This window comes from Natrix helvetica (genome assembly GCF_964273705.1).
Source record: "Natrix helvetica genome assembly, chromosome: 1".
In the NCBI taxonomy this organism is placed as follows: Eukaryota; Metazoa; Chordata; class Lepidosauria; order Squamata; family Natricidae; genus Natrix; species Natrix helvetica.
Window position 1 is genome coordinate 328,179,746 of NC_138548.1, and position 20,048 is coordinate 328,199,793.

The following is a 20,048-nucleotide window of genomic DNA, read 5'->3' on the forward strand; positions in this document are numbered from 1 at the left end:
TGCCATGTCATCTCTTTGATATATTTTCTCCATTTCTGCTCCCCAACACTCCACTCCCAATAAAATAATGTTCAAAATATTAGTATTTCAATATAGTCAATGAATAGCTGCAAAATAAACTTCTAGAAGTCTTCAAGGAAAGCTAATTTCATTCAAAGCTATAAATGCACAAATGCAAGAGCTGTCATTTCTGTTGTTCACTCCTTCCAATAGTTAAAAAGAAATGAAGATAATCTTTGTTCCCTTCTCCTCATTCTAATCCAGATTTCATTCAAGAAGTGTAAGGACTGAATTGGAGGCCAGGTGGAGGGGTTTAAAAGAAATACAAAATTAGTCCCTGACCATTTTTTTTAAAAAAAGTATGAATTATTCTTTTGTGAGTTATATTTCAGTTTCCAACTGTCAATCAATATCTGTCAGTAAGGATGATTTTGTATTATTTTTATTCTGCCCAGTGACAATTTTATCAATCAGCCCTGTGATGCAACAATGTAGGGTTTCAAGAAGACATGGGCAGAAAATGCAGTAAATGCCATAAACTGTCTTTCCTGTTAGCAAATTTATTTTTCCAAAAGCTGAAGGAAAAAGAAAGATGACATCCTTGACTACGGGGGTATTTAACGTGGATTCAGCCTTTGATATTAGGGCTGTTATTCTACAGCCCCTAAGATCTTAATAACATTGATCATTTCTATAGACAGAGTGGATCTCCATAGGCTAAGACTACCTACATACCAGTTTGGCACCATTGCTGGGGTAAAAATCTTTCTCCTAACGTGATATAAATTAAACACAATTAAAAACTGTCAAGGTCTATTTTCCAGGTGTAGTCAGGCCAGAGCCAAAAGTAGACTGAATTGCAGCTGTTTCTTAGCAAAGACATTTGCATTAGCTCTCTGCCAAATTTCTGCAAGATTTCTTCCAACATCTACATGGCTGGTAAACAGTGGGATTCAGGGACTTAATATTACTAGCCCTGGTCTAAAAGGTGTCCATGGATCCAGAATGAAACATCTGGAAAGTCATTATCAACACCAGTATGTAGAACAGTGTTGAGGAACAGGCTAGAACTCTTTTTCATGATAATGACTTGTTTCAAATGTAAATATTCATCCTACCAACCATTACATGTGAAGCTTTTTGGGGGTGGGGGGGAGGGAAGGTTTTTTGGAAGGAAGAAGGTTTTTTGTGCTTTCTCATTGGTTAAAGCACTTATTTCATTCCACTTTCTAACTCCTAAAGTTCAATTCGTATAACACTGCTACTGTCAAAATTGATACCCAATTGCCAAGCACCCAAATTATGATCATGTGTATGTGGGGATGCTGCAACAGCCTCAACTTTGAGGACCAGTTACAGGTCTCCTCATTTAGTGTCATTGTAATTTCAAATAGTCACTGAAAAAATGGTCCTTAACTGAGAACTACCTACATGTTATAAGGGACGTGGTGGCTCAGTGTCTAAGATGCTAGGCTTGTCGATCAGAAAGGTTGGCAGTTTGGTGGTTCGAATCCCTAGCTCCGTGTGGTGGAGTGAGCTCCCGTTACTTGTCCCAGCTTCTACCAACCTAGCATGTAAAACTGCAAGTAGAAAAATAGGACTCACCTTTGGTGGGAAAGTAACAGCACTCCGTGGGCCTTCAACGTTTTGTCATGCCGGCCACATGACCATGGAGGCTTCTTTGGACAGTAACAGAGATTAGCACCGTCCCCTAGAGTTGGGAACAACTAGCACATATGTGTGAGGGGAACCTTTACTTTTTACTTGCATGTTGAGTTTATTAGCAGAGCAGATAGTGCATATGCCCTTGGGATAAGATGGTTTGAGTGTTCAGTGTGATCATATTTTCCTCTAGGAAGTCAGCTTTTGTAATGGTTTTGGGTTTGTTTGTTTGTTTTTGCACTCGTGTTGGAAATACCGAGGTGCTTCCTGGCTGAAAGGATTTGCCAGTGATGTCACCATTGCCCAGGGAACGCCCAGTTGGGGACTCCTTTCATGTCCCCAGCAAAAATTGGAACAAAGGACGGGAGTTCACCCCCTCCTCCTCCTTGAGTCTTGAATGTGACAAACCAGCATCCTAACCATGCAAGCCACTATGCCCCTCAAATGTTTCTGTTATTCTTGTTATTAATATGCTGAATTGCTCAGGATACTTTTGTATCTTCATTCATACTAAGTCCAGCATGTTTTGTATTCCAACTAGATAGCAGAAGAAGTAAAGGAAGATGATGACACTATAAGAGAATTGATAACTTTTTTTCCAGAACAATGAATCTGCTGTCCAACATGTACTAATGGGTAATAATTTATAGTTGGGCAGGATATAAAACCTAATCAGTTTTCTGATCGTATAAAGTAGGAATTTGAAAAAAAAAACCTGGATCCATTTCAGTTTGGGTCTTGCTTCTTTTCAGAAGAACTGGGCATAAAATAATATTCACATCTTGCCTCTATCTTTTCCCTCAGTTTCGCTGAGGGGAAAAAAAGTGTTCATTTCAATCAGGCAGGAAGGAATAACTTTCACACTGGAGAAATCTTGCAGGCCTGTAATTTTGTCAGCAGTTTGCAGTATCATAGTGAAAAATGTTTGGGTCAACCACTTCAAATAGATAGATATGTAGAGCAATTGTTACATTGCAATGTTACCTGAAAATCAGTAGGCTTCCAATAAATAAATATCCCTCTTCTCATTTGTGTGGTACCTCAGACAACTGTAGCAAAATCTCATGTATGCCTGTGAGTAAAGCCATGAATGCATTATACATACCAGGGGTGGGTTCCAGCCAGCTTTACTGCCGGTTCGCTCATGCTTCTGCTGCATGCACATACACAGTTCAATTACAATTGTTCATACACACACACACACAGACACACACACTGGTCTTGTTGTATTCAGGTCTTTTCCAGTGTAAGAATCTTAAGACCCAAATACAACAAGACCAGCATACCTACACCCGTGAAAATCTATGAACTCTCTCTCTCTCTCTCTCTCTCTCTCTCTCTCTCTCTCTCTCTCTCTCTCTCTCTCTCTCTCTCTCTCACACACACACACACACACACACACACACACACACACACATCCATATCCATATCCATCCATTGGCATTTCATGCTGGATTTTTTACCACTTTCTTGGTTTTTTCCCTTGAAAACATTTTGCTTCTTATCCAAGAAGCTGAATGGTGGGGAATGGAAGGATTCTTCAGAAACGGGCGAACCAGTAGTGGTGGCAGCGGGAGGCTCTGCCCACCTGTCCAGACTGTTCTGCGCATGTGCATAAACATTGCGCTCACACATGAGCAAACTAGTAGTAAAATAAATTGAAACCCACCAACTTTTTAAATGGTGCTGAGTCATCAAGTAATTTTTATGTTTTTGTAAATGGTTTAAGCATATGAACTACAACTTTTAAAACCTGTGAAATTGTAAAAAAATATAAAGCACTTTGGAATATCTCTCAAAATAAAAGAACATATTTCAACTTCTTTTTTAATTTATTGAGGCTGCTACATTGCTCCAATACATTAGGGTTTGAATCATATGGATATGTCTGCCTGGATGTTTCATCAACAGAATGAAAAGGCTGGTGTGGGAGACAATTTTATCAGTGACTGGAGCTATATTTTATTTTACATTTAATACCCACAGGTCAGTAGGAGAATAACCCCATGCAAGTTGGCTTATAAGCAGTAGTGGGATTCTGCCAGTTCGCACCTATTTGGGAGAACCAGTTGTTAATTTTCTAAGCAGTTCAGAGAAGTCTCATTTTGTTTTTTTTCCCCACTTTACAGGGCTAATCCTGTAAGGATAGCAGGAAGGAAACATTCTGGTGTTAAACACAAATAAATACAATAGCAGAGTTGGAAGGGACCTTGGAGGTCCTCTAGTCCAACCCCCTGCCTAGGCAGGAAACCCTATACCGTTTCTGACAAATGGCTATCCAACATCTTCTTAAAGACTTCCAGTGTTGGGGTATTCACAACTTCTGGAGGCAAGCTGTTCCACTGATTAATTGTTCTGTCAGGAAATTTCTCCTCAGTTCTAAGTTGCTTCTCTCCTTGATTAATTTCCACCCATTGCTTCTTGTTCTACCCTCAGGTGCCTTGGAGAATAGTTTGACTCCCTCTTCTTTGTGGCAACTCCTGAGATATTGGAACACTGCTATCATGTCTCCCCTAGTCCTTCTTTCTATTAAACTAGACATACCCAGTTCCTGCAACCGTTCTTCATATGTTTTAGTCTCCAGTCCCCTAATCATCTTTCTTGCTCTTCTCTGCACTCTTTTTAGAGTCTCCACATCTCTTCTGCATCGTGGCGACCAAAACTGAATGCAGTATTCCAAGTGTGGCCTTACCAAGGCATTATAAAGTAGTATTAACACTTCATATGATCTTGATTCTATCCCTCTGTTTATGTAGCCTAGAACTGTGTTGGCTTTTTTGGCAGCTGCTGCACACTGCTGGCTCATATTTAAATGGTTGTCCACTAGGACTCCAAGATCTTTCTAACCTAATCTTTGTTACCCTGCTTACAGAAACTGCCTCTCTGGTTAACCCTTATTACATTATAACTGCTAAGGGGAAGTGCCCATCGCCGTGACTGATGTTGAGTTGGCCACGCCCACCCAGTCATATGATTACTGAGCCACGCCTACCCAGCTGGTTATTAGGATAGAGAACCGGTTGTTAAATTATTTGAATCCCACCACTGCATAAGTTACAATTCAGTTTTAATGTATGCATTATCCAGTCTGTAGTAAAAGACCAAAAAAAAAATCTTGTCTTTGATGTAATAACAAAAAACATAGTTGCCCAGGATGTATCCTCCTGGCTGTACAAGCAAATGTGAAAAAGAAAGCTTGTTGATTTTTCTCCTCCAAAGTGAAATCTATTCTGTAAGAACAAACATTTACCTTCTGCAGATGGTTACTTTTCCCCTTCCCTAAAGCTGTCAATATCCATTTAATGTTTTACATGTCAGCCTCACCTACCTAATAGAGGATACATAGCCCTTAAAAAAAAAAAGTACGGAGTGGGACGTTCTAGAAAAGGAGGAGAGGGCAACCTTTAAAGCCAACAAACCTTGGCTTTGGGTCTCTTAGCATTGAGGTTGGTTAGTAAATGCAATTCCTTCATTTTCACCCTCATTGCTTCAGCAACCCCTCCTGAAGCATGAAGGACTAGACGGCTTCAGTCAAAAGCTCCAATGCATTTTTGCAAAAATGCTGATACCCAGCACCAAAAGTTTTGCTTTGCTTTTAACGAAATGCTAGAGAGGGATGTGGATTCCTCGTAACATTTCCAAATCACAGGAAAGTAATACTATTGCACTTTTCCTGTCATGTGCTGGCTACAGTGCCAGGGTTTTAATAGAGAAGAGCCATTCTGGATCCTGTTCACCAAAGTCATGTTTACATTTCTCTTTCCTGTTCAGCTTGCAAAAGACAAGGACCGCCTGCAAGCAATGATGACACACCTGCATGTGAAATCAACTGAACCAAAAGCTACCCCTCAGCCCGTAAGTATCTGCACGGACCACATAAAGCTTTGCCTCTGCTGATTTTTTGGGTTCTGAGAGGGCCCCACAAATACAGACCATTTCTAAATAACAATATTAGTGTATCAGTTACCACTAGAAAGATTGCTGTCTTAGTCTGTTATGAACACAACATAATAGGTAACCTTGCTGGACCTTAAAAATAAAGAGATTTATTATAAGGCTAGCTTTTTTTTTCATAACAACACGCTTTGTGATCATTATTCAGGGAAATAAATTCACTGCAATATTTGCAAACTAGGTCCCCTCATCATTTGGCTGACACATCTGTCCCACTGCTTGTTTTATGACAGAGGACTTCTCTTAGCCTTTATTGCTCCACTTAGTGTTAAGGATTTAATTCCTTAGAAAACTGAAAAAATAATGTGTCTTTCCCAGGAAGACATGTGCAAAGTAATTGTTCTGTATTTGTATTTTATTTTTTTCTCTTTCAGCTATACCTAATCAGGTTGCTGTAATTCTTAAGTCTTCAATTTGATTCTCTTTTTTTCTGTCAGATAGAAAGATAGATGCTTGCTTACATGCTATTTTACAATCGGCATGACAATAAAATTGATAAACCAATTTGCTGTTATGGTTCATCACTACTTGCTGATTAATGTGGTTTATACAAACTGTAGATCATCAGCACTAAATTTTCATACAACAAGTAAAATCAAATTAGGCCACTTACCTACACATAGCTAAGAAACTAAATAACAAATCAATCCTTCAGCTTAAAACACTCACATGAAGCAATTAGGAATTTTAGAGTATTATCAGAAGAGAAATAAACTTTAAAAACCTCATATGTAAAAGGTTGTGGGGGGGCATAAGCTTTTAGGATAAGCAAGTCTGATTTTGATATGTAAATTAAATTTTAATTTAAGATAGAGCATTTTATTCAAATCCCTGATCCCTTTCACTGTTTTAGTAAATCTATGTGCAGATTTTTCAGCAGAGCATTTTTGAGTGGCAAAAACCAGTGTTCTTGTTTTTGAAATATAAGGCAGAGCTAGGAAAACCTTCATTTTGTGTAATCCTTCTTCCAAAATGTGGAACTCCCACGAAAGCGTGGGCCATAGGAAATAAATTTATTTTATTTTCTGTCCTTGGATTCATCCCCAGATCTGCCCCTATATTCTCTAAAAATAATAGCAGTGCTTCTCCAGTCACATCAAGAAGCAGGCAGAACCTAGAAGAGGGTAAATCATTTCAAAAAGTACTTTGAATAAAAAAGTGAAGTAAAGCTGCTTGAACTGTAACTTCACAAAAGTCTTCACAAAAGACAATTACTTTGAGGATATCACTTGTGCTCACACAGAAAATACATTAGGTCAGGGGTGTCAAACTAGCAGCCCACAGGCTGGATGTGTCGCACGTAGGCCACGGCCACCCCAGCTCCGCGAAGGGGGAAAACGTCGTGATACATCACGTGACACTGCGAGTTTGACATCCATGCATTAGTTGATATTGTCCACAAATAATATATGCACATGTAGACAACCTGGGAAAAGCTCTTAAAGCTACACACCAGGCCTTTAGGAGGTTGTGGTTACTTGTATGCATGAGAGTGGTGCTCCACCCATAGCTAGAACTGTTCTACAAATGATTTGTAGAGCTCTGGATTACCTCCGTCACAATTCGCTAACAACACCATCTATCAAATGGGATCCTTCAAATAAGATGCAAGATGAGGTACAGGCAGTCCTTGACTTACGACCACAATTGTGCCCCAAATTTCCATTGCTAAGCAAGACAGTTGTTAAGTGAGTTTTGCCCCGTTTATACCTTTCTTGCCACAGTTATTTGGTGAATCACTTAAGTTACTAGTAGTAGTGAATCTGGCTTCCCGGTTCACTTTGTTTGTAGCAGAAGGTCACAAAAGGGGATCACATGGTGCCAGGACACTGCAACCATCATAAATACTTGCCAGTATTTATGTCAAGCGTCTCAGTCTTGATCACGTGACTATGGAGGATACTGCAATGGTTGTAACTGAAAAACAATCCTAAGTCACTTTTTACACGCTATAACTTCAAGCAGTCATTAAACAAAATGTTGTAAGTCAACTACCTGTATTTCAGAAGGTGAATTGTGGATAACTATTATCCCTTCCACTTTTTCCCCAGAAAGTCCTACAAAAGGAAGGTAGACCATCCAGCATGGCCAAAAGTTAGTTGTAGAATGAAAATATCTGAAGGGGCCAATATTTCCCCTTTGAGTACAAGAGCAATATGACTACAACAGTTTAATCAGCTCCTAAGTGCTCATTACTTAAAATTCAGGACTTTTTGCTAATAAATAGTAGCAGTAACAGAAATTCCAGAGTAAAAACTGTTGCACAACCAATAAGTGGACCAGCAGAGAAAGGAAGTAAAATTGACCAAAGGAAAGGGAGTGAAGGATCCACTGTCTTCGTCAATATTTAAAATGTTTTACATTCTAGAAAATTATAGCTTTGATGGAGCCTCCCACTAGATTTATTTTTAACTGTTCTATTGAAAATTCTGTGCTACTAGTCAACAGTATCTCTCAGTAGCTCTGCACAGTGTTTCTCTATTAAAAGAAATAGGCATGAATATTTTTGACTGAAAAATTAATAGCTTTTGAATTCGTACACAGCAGGTTTCTTTTCCAAAGCAGTCCAATATCACTGCACAGCACTTGTATAACCATTTATTTAGAGGCCAAGTCAAACCTTTGACAGCTAGGGCAGTGTTACAAGCCAACATAAAGAACTCCAAGATGTAAACCAACAATAGGCAGTCTGTGTGAGGTTTGCCATTGTCAAATACATAGATTGTTTGGATTAGTTTATGTAAATGTACTGTTGTATTACCCTTTGGAAAAAAAGATCGCATTTGTGTATGAAAAGTGGTTTCGTTCATAGGCAGCATTATAAATCCTTATCCTTTAACGTACACGTTAGAAGTAAAAATTGGCGCCTGACAGGACTATATTGTGTGACACTCTGTTATTGGATTGAAACAGCCGCCTTTTCATTTATTGAATATAGGAAATTTTATTACAGATATCATCAAATAAATCAGAAATTATTAAAATATGTATAGGTGAAGGATTTGAAAATTAATTACAAAGTGTAGAAATATAGTATTCTTCATATATGCTATCCTTGCAAGGATAGGAGAAGAATAAAATTATAGAGCCAAGGTTTGGCCTTTATACATTCAGCAGCATATAATTCTGGCTAGAAGTGAGTCAGTGACCAAAAACCACAGAATTCAATCCACTTTACACCCCATAATTAAAGTTCTGTTCTCCTTCTAACCAGATGTAAGATATACATTAATTCTAATATTTTGTGGCTTTTTTTTAAGAATTGGAATTTAAAATTTTAGTTTAAAAAATGCAAAGAGAATAATTGACTTGGTCATTTTTAATCAGGGAAAGTTGGTAATGAAATTTTGAAAGCTAATAGTGCCTACCTTAAAATGACCATAATAATCTCAAAGGCAGGTACAGTTTTGGGGGGCAATGAATTTCTTTGTCAAATATGATTTGATTATCATAGATATTTCTTGGAAGATAAAATGCAGGGATGTATGAAGCAGACTGAAACATTTTGAGTTGATTGTTCCACTGGAATTCAATGGCTTGAGAGTTCAGTGTTCAGTTAGAACAGGGTTGTCAAATTTGACAACTTTAAGACTTGTGGACTTCAAATCCCAAAATTCCCCAGCCAGCATGGAATTGTGGGAGTTGAAGTTCACAAGCCTTAAAGTTGCCATACTTGGAGACCCCTGAGTTAGAACAGCTAAAGTTGGCACATTTTGAATGCACTGTTGCTGGGAAGTAATTAATGCGAGCTGATTTAGTTTGTTGTTGTGAATAACCCCAATTATTCCCATGAAGAATGTTATATATGCTGCTGCTATGGTGCTGAATGCTCTCTCTGGTAATGGCTTTATAGGAAGATGCTCTTTCTGGTTTTTTTCCACTCAGTCTAATTTATCTAGAATCTAGTATTACACAATATAATTAGAAAACTAGTACTGTGCACTGGTATTTTTTATTGTTATGAACGCTCTCATTAGATTTCCATATGTATCTATATATGTATGTATATGCGTCAGAAATGCAAGCATTTATATTGTAACATAATAATGCCGTAATCTCATTATTTTCAAGCATTCCTGGTGATGAGAGGGTAGAGGAGAATTAATGTGCCAGGTGCTATTAGGTGACACTGTATAGCCACATATTTCTTCTCACTCACAAAAGAAAGAAGAAATGCATTCCTCTTTCTTTGGTAGGTTTTTTTTTCTTTTTTTGCATACCTGGCAGTACATTCATCTTTATAGAGCTGACATAACTGTTGGCTATTTTTTATATATTTTCCTTTACCCTAACCACAGCAATTAGGATTGTTTTGAAATCCTGTTTTTAGCAACTGTAAAAACAAAGCATTAAAAATAGCCTTTTAACTGTGAGGTAATGACTGAGCATTTTAGCTGCTGTAGCTGTACTTTATAGTTTGAAAAATAATGGTATGTAGCAATAGTTTGGGGGGGGGTATTTGTAAATGCAACACACCAAAGCTGTTTTTATATACTGTTTTTCATTAAGTTCCACTCTTCAACTTGGGTTTCCTTTAGTATCTCTGCCAATAACAACACCTGCTAAGTGAACATTGCCTGCCAAATCTTGTGTTACATGTAGTTATATATATTTTCTAAAACTGCATACTTAAAATGTTCATGGGTGAAATCTAACAGTCCTGACACCCATCCACTTTCAGGGTCTCGCTGAGAGTAGTGCCGTTCCATTCACCGTTTGAGCCCCAAGCAAAAAGATGAGTACCCATGTCAAGAGAAATCCTTGGCCTTAAGCACCCGAGATAGACTCAGAGGAACGTGCTGATTTTTACCCAGAAAAACACGCCACACCTCCCCTGCTACCTTTGTTATGGTTTTGTTTCTGGTCTTGTATACGTCTTTCAAACATAGACCAATGGAAGCTACTTTAAGAACAAAAAAAAGTACATCTATGTATGTGTATATGTGAATGCATTTGTAGCATGTTTCCCACTCCATAGGAATTCAGGAAGCAGTAGGGAGGGGTGAAGCTTCTTCCTTCATCTTATTGTTAATGTAAATAAAATATTTCTTTTATCATGTTTTCTTTTCCAAATTATTTTAGTTTTCCAAATACTTGGGTGGCCAAGGAGGGAATGACTACTTCAGGTTGCATTACTGCAGGCTTAAAGGGACAACCAAATACGAATTTGGAGAAAAGGAAGTATGTCTATTATGGATAGCTTTACTCATGTACTGTAAAACAATAATATTATATATGTATGCATGTGTTGGGGTGCGAGAGAGGTATCCAGTATAAATATGCACAATCATGAACGCACATCTCATACCTTATTGTTAAAGCCCTTTGATAGTCAAAATTGCAATTCTATAGATGGTGTCCTAAATACATACACATACACCAAAAAAACCACCATAATTTATATTTCTGATTATGCGTTTGCTGGTATAGAATTTGTTCCTAGCAGAACACAAAGACAACTAATTTTTGGTGGTTGAGAGAAAGATTACTTGTTCATTCCTATGCTGTTTTCTATACCCTTATACAGCCTGAAAATTACAGCTCTTACTGTAATAATTAAAGATACCATAAGAACATTAGGCCACTAGGAGAAGAGATTGACTCAAACATTATCTTTTGTTTCTCCTAACAACATGGTAGTTGATCAAAGTAAATTGCAATAAGGCAAACTCTATTTGTTATGACAAAAATCTTTATCAACTACTTCTCAAATCCAAGCAACGGCGTTTCTAAATAGAAATTGATGTGGCATATCAATCAAGAAAACAAACTCCATGTTCTTAGCCATTTGTGACCTTTGCCCCACAAAACTGTCTTTACTTCGCTCTAGGCCTTTTTCATAGTTGATGTTTAAACAATGAATGTTTAATACTTGATAATGAAGATTAGTAGTTGACGATTGCAACAGAACCGTAGTTGTGACGTAGTTGTGCTCCTGTTCATAACTGCTATCTGTAGTTGAAGTAACGTGAAAAAAGCAAAGAGGCTCTCCTTACAGAAAAGCTCAAAAAAGCAAAAACTTTCGTAGTAAGTGACAAGTCATGGTTTTCTTAACTTGTTCCTTCTGCAAATCTAGCAGTTCCCTCTGATAAAGCACAAGCTGTTTTCCTTCTCTCCAACCCCTTCCTTCTCAGAAGGCAGTCAGGTTTAATTTGGGAACTCGGCTCTTTTAGCAAATTAGCAATTAGAAAAATGTTGTGGGAATATGTATATGTGTCATTAGTTTTCCTGCAAATTAATAGCAAGAGCAGAGGTCAGGCAGAAATTTTCCACTTGACTGCAGTTCCTCTGTCAAGATTTGGCACTTTGCTTTAGAACGGCCACAGATGCTGAAAGCCACAGCCTTCCTCTAGGAACCGTCTTTTAATGAGTTTACCTCGTAGCCATTATTACAAATATTACGGCCTCTCCCTTACCCTTGAAATAAAATTACTGTTTCTACAAAATATTCCAGTGACATCTTACCCCATTGCACATTGATGGTGGGGTCACTGGGATGTAGTGTTTAATCATTAGATCACCTCCATAAGCATCTCCTAATTAGAGTCCTTACAATACAATTTTATCTGGTAATTAGCTAAGATTGGCTGCTTCCTCTTCAGCTTATTAGTGGCAGCCTAGCAGTGGGTGTGAATCGCAGTGTCATTTGTCGAGCCTGTTTAAGGCGGTGCCCCCCCCCCTCCCTTTGCTGTTCTTCACTTTTGTGTTTATTTCTAGTTGTATTACCTACCCTGACTGCCTCAAGAAATTTAACTCAATTCAAATTATTTAACTGGAGAACATTGACCTTTGGGCCTTCCACCATCACCCCTCCCTCAATTTCCTAGTAGAAACAGATTAAATGTTTAAGCTTTTAAACAGCAAAAGCAGAATTGAACTTGTTTGAAATTGAGTGGTTTGAACAGTAATGAGGAAACAGTATCTGTGCACTTTCCAGCAGGAGAGCCAATCTTCTGAGTTTGTGCAGTGCAAGAACACTGGAAATTGATTCAGATCTGCTCATGCTGTTTTAAGAGCAGAGATAAAATAGAGGAGATTCAATTTCTCAGGGAGACTTTGCATTGTTGTTATCCCCCCATGCTTTTTATCATATGTGATGGATGGATGGATGCCAGAAGGGCGTAACAAAATGCAATCATCCAGTTTCCCCAAATAAAAGAACGTAGGGTAGCCTATCTGCTCTTTCCCTTTTGCATAAGTTAGCATTTGAAAGTAGTTACCTGCCTTGGGAGAATGCAGTCATAGGTCACGTCGAAGTCCCTGACTGTCATTTTGTGTCATTCATTGCATTACTGTTTTGAAAGCAAAATCCTTTGAAAAGCCTAAGATAAAAAAGTTCCAGACCAACGCGCTCTCAGTTCACCTCAATACTATGTTGTCATCTTGCATGTAGAAAAGCATCTTGTAAATGAAAATAATCTTTTTAAAAAATTGACAAATTAATTGTACCCTTTTGTCTGCATCTTCTTTATCAAGTTGTGTGAGCATTGGGTTTCTTTCTCAACACCTCCTGTGCTTTTTACATTCCAGAAATACACAAATATCCAGAAAGATGCTGAATAATAATAATAATAATAATAATAACAATAATAATAATAATAATAATAATAGTAACAACAACAACAACAATAAAAACAATAACAATAATAATTTTAAAAAACAAGAAAAAATCACAAAATACCGGGACCTGCAAATTGAGGTTGAGCGACTGTGGAAAAAGAAATCATGTGTTGTCCCAATTGTAATTGGAGCCCTTGGAGCAATACCTAAAGGACTACCTCGCTATTTGAAAATTCTAAATTTACCAGACTTGAACATTCTGACTCTATAAAAAAAACACCCTACTTGGAACAACTTATATCCTCCGACGTTACCTTAACAGTTCCTAGGTCCTTGGTTAGGACTCGAGCTGTTAGGCTACCAATCAGCCCCAAAGGCTGTGAATCTCACCAAAAATTAACCACATAATAATAATACACATTATTAATAATGTTAATAATACACATTATTAATGGTTTTAATAAACATTAACACCAGTCAATGGTATTTGTGATACATTTTTGAATGTTCAGTTGACTGAGTTTCATGTTTAATGAATAAAGAATGATGATGATGATGATAATAATAATAATAATAATAATAATAATAATAATAATAACCAGATAAAACGGTTGTAGAGGGCCAAACTGTACAGTTTATTGATATCGCTGTTCCTGGAGATGGCAGAGTTGAAGTAAAAGAACTAGAAAAAATAATGAAATATCGCGACCTGGCCATCAAAACTACACGGCTATGGATGAAGCATGTAACAGTGATACCCATTGTCATCAGAGCACTTGGCACCATGTCCAAGAATTTTACAAGATACATCAACAAATTGCAGCTTCCTGCAATAACACCAGCGGAACTGCAAAAACTGCGCTACTCGGAACGTCTTATATTTTAAAAAGGTACTTGGTTGATACTTAGGATGCTGGCAGCAAACCGTATCAGCCATTAGCACCAGTCACTGGTATTTGTAATGCATTTTTGAATGTTCAGTTGGCTGAGTTTCATGTTTAAGGAATAAAGTATATAATAATAGTAATAAGTATTTGTGATACATTTTAAATGTTCAGTTGCCTGAGTTTCATGTTTAGTGAATAAAGTATATAATAATAATCTGAAGAGAAAAAGAACTGGGGAGGAAGACCACTGCATTTGGTGTCCTCTACGCCTGTTCCCCCCTCAATGCTGCTTTTGCTAATGAAATGCTGTTCTTTGGTGTACGCATAAATGAAGGAACAGTTCATCAGAAGGAAATATAAATTAGAAAATGAAGAGATACACTCCCAAATTCTGCTTGCCAATTCTAAATATCCCAAGTGTCTGTGGTAAGGGTATATATCTCACCTGTCTCCATTAATGAAGAGCTTTCCCAGGCGCCTCTTGAATTCTGATAGTAGCTATATTGATCACAGAATAGGAATGTCTGCTGACATCGGCCAAACAGTGAACTCTGAGCTCATATGGACTAACAGTTATTTTCTACTGTCTATCCACCAGAAGTTTTATTTATTTACTGCCTCCCATCTCTGTCAATCCATCATGATAATTTCTTTTAAATAGCTTTGAGAGCTTGGATCAGTCTAGTTTTGCATATCTACACCCAAAATTTGCATTACTTGAGTTAAAATATAGATGCATGATTCAGTTAGGCATTTTTTCCCCTGACAGTTGACTTGTCATCATGATTACCTATCGTAGAATAATCTTTTTTCTATTCTGTATAAACATTGTAGGTTTTATACATTCATTTATTTCATTTAGTTTTTCCTCTAACCCAACCCACTTCAAGTACTTAAATTAAAGTGCAAATTTAAAAACTTCATTATTTATAAGATACTTAGGTATCTCTAACAAAAGAACATATGTGAGAGGTGATATTGCCTGCCTTGAATCAACAGAAAGAAAATAAGGAATCTGGTGGTCAAAACTTTGTTTCAACAAGTCAATTTTCATGAAAATGTACTAACACCATGTATGAAACAAAACAAAAAAAATTACATTTTAAAAGTGTAATTCATAACAATAACAATTATTCTTCAAGGTATCAGAAAAAGAGTTGCTGTCTTTTCATAGGACACTTTGTATACTTTCATAAGAAAATTACCTTAAAATAATGGAGCTAATTTCCCTTAAGGAACCCAAAGAAAGGATCGGTGACACGAATATAAAATCTTAAATCCTCAATGCGAAAGGCAATTATCTGTGATTATCAGTACATGAAAAGTCTGGCTGTATAGAAATAAAACATTCTTTTAATTTGTAATACTTTAAAGTACTTTAGGCAATCTTTTGTGTTAACAGCCTGAAAGAAAAATCTGTTATTTTCCCCAGATTTCCAATGTAATCCTATAAATTAATTGCCCAGAAGAAAAACCCATTGATTTCAGTGGGACAGTCTTGTAAGTTAAATATATGCCTGCAGTCTTCATTATGTTCTCAAGGGTCAGAACTGTTGTATGCAGGTATCCCCATGTTTTTTCTTGGTTGTGTCTAAAAGGGGCAGCATCTACTGCAAAGGACCAAGTAAGGATGTGAAAAGGATCTGTCTTCTCTAGCTTCAACTTTGATCATTCTAAAAAAACAGCCAGTTTGGCTGGTGCTATTTATTATGCCTGGCTGAGAAACACTTATGTCTCCTTAAAATCTTCCTGAGACCAGAGAATCAATGGTTTCATACTGACCCCAAAATGCCAGTCTTTTTAAAGAACGAATTTCCAATGAAAGATATTTGTGATTACAGTATAGCCTCCGATTGCCAGAATCATAGATAATATTACTGATCAATTGTGTACTCAGGATAAGATAGATTTTTTTTTTAAAAAAATAATCTCTTATAGTGTGGAAAGCAAATATTTGATCAATTTACTTCTAGGGCTTTCCCCCTCCCCCTTAATGAAAATTGCACTCTTTGGGGGTTAACTCATCTGCGGTATTCTCCACTTGCTACTTCATAGCCTCATTTTAAAGCTATTTTTGTTGCCCGCTCATTTATACAGCTATATAACTTTAAAAACAAGGCTTCATCAGGTTACCTACCCATATAGTGTTCAAAAATCGAAGCACTTGCCTAGATAATCACAATAAACATGTAATGTATATCTATATTAGAATGCTTTTACTGCAGGGCCAGAGTAGATAGGGAACAAAATTATGAAGGCATTTATTTATCAATTTATTGCATGCTTCTTACTGGTTTGATTTATATCCTGTAAGTGATTTATATTATATACTGTAAGTGACTTTTCATAATCAAGGATGGCCTTGTAACCATCTACCGTTCTACTCTAACACTTTCATGACTACGATGCACTGTTGTTGTTTCTTCCTTTGAGTATGAGCACAAAAATATACTCAATCCGTCATTGTGTCTTAATAAGGTAACATGTCAGTGCATGAAAAGGAATGGGGGAAATGTATTTGTTAATCCAGGAAATTGTTTTCTTTTTCTGTTTTAATAGTTGAATCTTGTCTCTAATGCCACGCTTTCCAAGACTGCATCCGAAGCTTCTCCACAGAGTTTACCTCATACTCCCACCACCCCGACAGCACCCATCACTCCTGTTACCCAGGGACCTTCTGTCATCACTACTACCAGCATGCACAACGTTGGACCCATCCGAAGGCGGTACTCTGATAAATACAACGTGCCCATCTCCTCAGGTAACTTGAAGGCCAGCTACAAAAAAAGACTTTGGCCCTTCCCATTCAAATAAAGCGATGAGCCATGGCTAATCGGAGCCCTCTTTGCCTTCGTTTAGCAGATCTTGCGCAGAATCAAGAATTCTACAAGAATGCAGAAGTCAGGCCGCCCTTTACATATGCCTCTTTAATTAGGCAGGTAAGCAATACCGTCTCTGAAAACTTGCTTAAATCCAGGATTGTACATATATATGTGATGCTATAGGCAAGAAGAGATGATTAGCTAATATAGGCATGCTGACACTTTTGCTATATTGGTTTTTTTCTCTCTCTCCACAACCGCAATACATATACCATAATTGCTTTTGATTAAGTATTACAATACGATGTGATTATTAGGAAATTCATTTCACACAACACTGAAAATGAGCCTGTTTAAAGATGGCAAGTCAATTATCACAAGCCATAGTAATCTCTGATCCCTAGAATTAATCTGAGCTCAAAATAATTACTAAGCTTTAATCAGCTAGTGAAATGTTTTGCATTTCTCTTTGATTCTGCTCTATGAATGACTAATAAATTAATATTTCCGTAAGGAAACAGAAATAAAACTCAAAACAATTAGATAATTCCATTTTCAGTTCTGCCATTGAGCTATTAAGTACAACCACTAATCTTCCATCATCATCATGCAAGTGTTTATTTTTCTCTAACTTCCATTTTGTTTTATTTATTCAGACAAATGTGCAAGTGTTTTTTCTGATCATGGTTGCATTTTAATTGCTTGACAGGCAATTCTTGAATCTCCAGAAAAGCAGCTAACACTAAATGAAATCTACAACTGGTTCACACGTATGTTTGCCTACTTCAGACGCAATGCAGCAACGTGGAAGGTATGTTGTATTCCCTTGTATGATTCTTGTTTTACAATTTAGTGTTCTAGAATATAAAATGCAAAAACATATCTAATTATACTGTATATAAAAAACTGTGGTCTTCTAAATAAAGATCTGTTGTTTTGATATACATAGGGTGCCTCTTATCTGCCCAAACATTTTATTATTTGGCAGGAAAGTAATATATGCCTTTGAAATGCCCCAATTTGAATACCTATTATTAGTGTTTTTTTCCTGCATGTTTTGATTGAACAACTAGTCCATCTCTATAGTTGCTCCTAGTAGTGAAATATTTCAGCTGCTAAGATACAAAAAGAAAGGATGATTAATCAGTTGGTGGGTTTGTGATTTACACTAAAAGATTCTATACATAAAGTCCTTTTGCAAAGATTGGTAGAAAATTAGCTTTACAGTTTGCCAACTGACACACCTGCCTTAAATTAATATGCAAACTTCTAAAAATATTTGCTGGTTTATTATTAAACACAATACAGGTTAATTGGGCACAGCAGTAAAGTCACAAGCCAATAAAAATATTAAAGCTAGCGATTTAACAAATACCCCTGGTGCTTTAAATTTCAGTTGTTTGGGTCCATTTACTTAATTTTTAAGTGTGTTTAAATTCTCATAAAATACTCCTTTCTTTTAAATTGGCTACAATCCAGAACAACACACCTGGCACCTGAATATTTTTGCAGTTTCCTTCCAATATATATTTTCTTCCTAAATCTCAAAATGCTGTTTTTCCTCCCCCCCCCCCCCCCACTTTCAAGTTCAAATGTCCTTGGGGAAACTGATAGAATAGTGTTTAAAGAGGTAAGCATCCATTGGTGCATACTTACTAGTTTCTTATGGTTTCAAAAGTTTTACTTTAAAAAAAACTGTTGTCAAAAGTCCAAATTTTGAACTTGGAAAAGGAAGAAGAAGAAAGAAACTTAAGTGACAAATTAAAATAGAAAAATAGATCCTATTGTGAAATTAAAAATTTTCAGGGAGGGAGGAAGGAAGTTAAGTTTCTGCAATCTAACAATTAGTGTTAGCACTAGATTCACTTGGTGAATATTGTTTTAAGATACTTTTTTTTCTATTTTGGAGGAAAACTATCTAAAACAGAAAAAAATGTTACATACTTTAACACATTTATACTTTCAACAATGTTATGTTGAACTTGATTTTGTTTAAATCCAGAGGAATTCTCAAATGATTATTATTTTCAAAGCTTAGCACTTTATTATAAATATATGCATATATGAAGATGACTACTACTTTAGATTACTGAAATAGCTGAATGAAAATAGAAAATAGCTCCAGTATCCCTGATGATAGGACTAAAGATCAAAGGAGAATAATAGTCTTTATGCTGCTTGATTCCAAAATCTGATCGAATTGGAAAAACATAACGCCAAAACATAATATAAGTCTTTGGCAGAGACATATATGTCTGAACTCAACTACCCAAGGACTAGTATCTTTAGATTTTGATATAGTATTATAAGGACCCATGGGACAGTGTTATCCAGGAATACTTTTGTCCTTTAATAGCTGAGGATGGTCTAAAGATTTGGCATGCAATTACTGTGAATGTAAGTCAGGTCTTCCGGAACACAGTTCAGATCATACAAGTTCGCTTGGCCCAAATTGAAATTTAGAGCAAATAAGTATAAGCTCTCACTGATTTCATCTTGCAGAACTGACGGGCAAGTTATTAGGCAGTTGAATATAATTCTATTTGAGGGTGAATTACATTCATGTTGTATTGTTTTCTTTTTTCATACATAATATAGGTATTTTCTCTTGCCGATTATGACATCTTCCCCCCTCCACACGCACACATGCACAGCCTTGCAATTCTGCCTTCCTGGCTATATTCCTTCTATACATTGGGAGCTATTCAAAAAAGCATTCAGAGAGAAAGAAATCTTCTTTTTCATTATCAACAAAAGCATTGAAAGAAAGGATTGTGAAAGTCTGTGTGGTTTTGTTCCTACAGACAGTTATGGAATTACAATCTAAATGTAATCCCTTACTTTATTATGAATCTGAAAATGCAGTTGATCCAATTCTAGGCCCTATTCTTCCCCATCTTCCATGTGCTGCTTTGGGTGCAGCACTCCTTCTGTTCACACGGGCACACAAACACACAAACTACCCCTTTAGCAGGTTTCTCCTGACTGAAGAACAGTGTAGCCTCGGAGGAATGCTGTTGTCCATTCTTAAACATATTTTTGAAAGTGAAATAATCGAACCGTCACAATCCTTACTTACGTGGAGATGGTGGCGTAGGAATCAAGGAACAGATTTTGTCTTATTGAAGATTTGAATGTTCATGTGTTGTGAGCAGAAGTTAAT

The 20,048-nt window shown here is 36.8% G+C and overlaps 1 protein-coding gene across 23 annotated transcripts in view; it reads left to right on the plus strand.

Moving 5' to 3' along the window:
- FOXP1 (forkhead box P1) overlaps nucleotides 1-20,048 on the plus strand; it is a 657,906-nt gene that overhangs the window by 615,783 nt on the left and 22,075 nt on the right. For 17 of the 23 annotated variants that reach the window (XM_081937955.1, XM_081937944.1, XM_081937963.1 and 14 more), the window contains 5 exons: nucleotides 5,434-5,517; nucleotides 10,699-10,797; nucleotides 16,623-16,824; nucleotides 16,923-17,002; nucleotides 17,595-17,696. In XM_081937955.1, the coding sequence (XP_081794081.1) occupies nucleotides 5,434-5,517; nucleotides 10,699-10,797; nucleotides 16,623-16,824; nucleotides 16,923-17,002; nucleotides 17,595-17,696 (567 nt within the window). The remainder of the gene's footprint in view (nucleotides 1-5,433; nucleotides 5,518-10,698; nucleotides 10,798-16,622; nucleotides 16,825-16,922; nucleotides 17,003-17,594; nucleotides 17,697-20,048) is intronic. The other 6 variants (XM_081937945.1, XM_081937947.1, XM_081937948.1 and 3 more) reach the window with 3 other exon arrangements.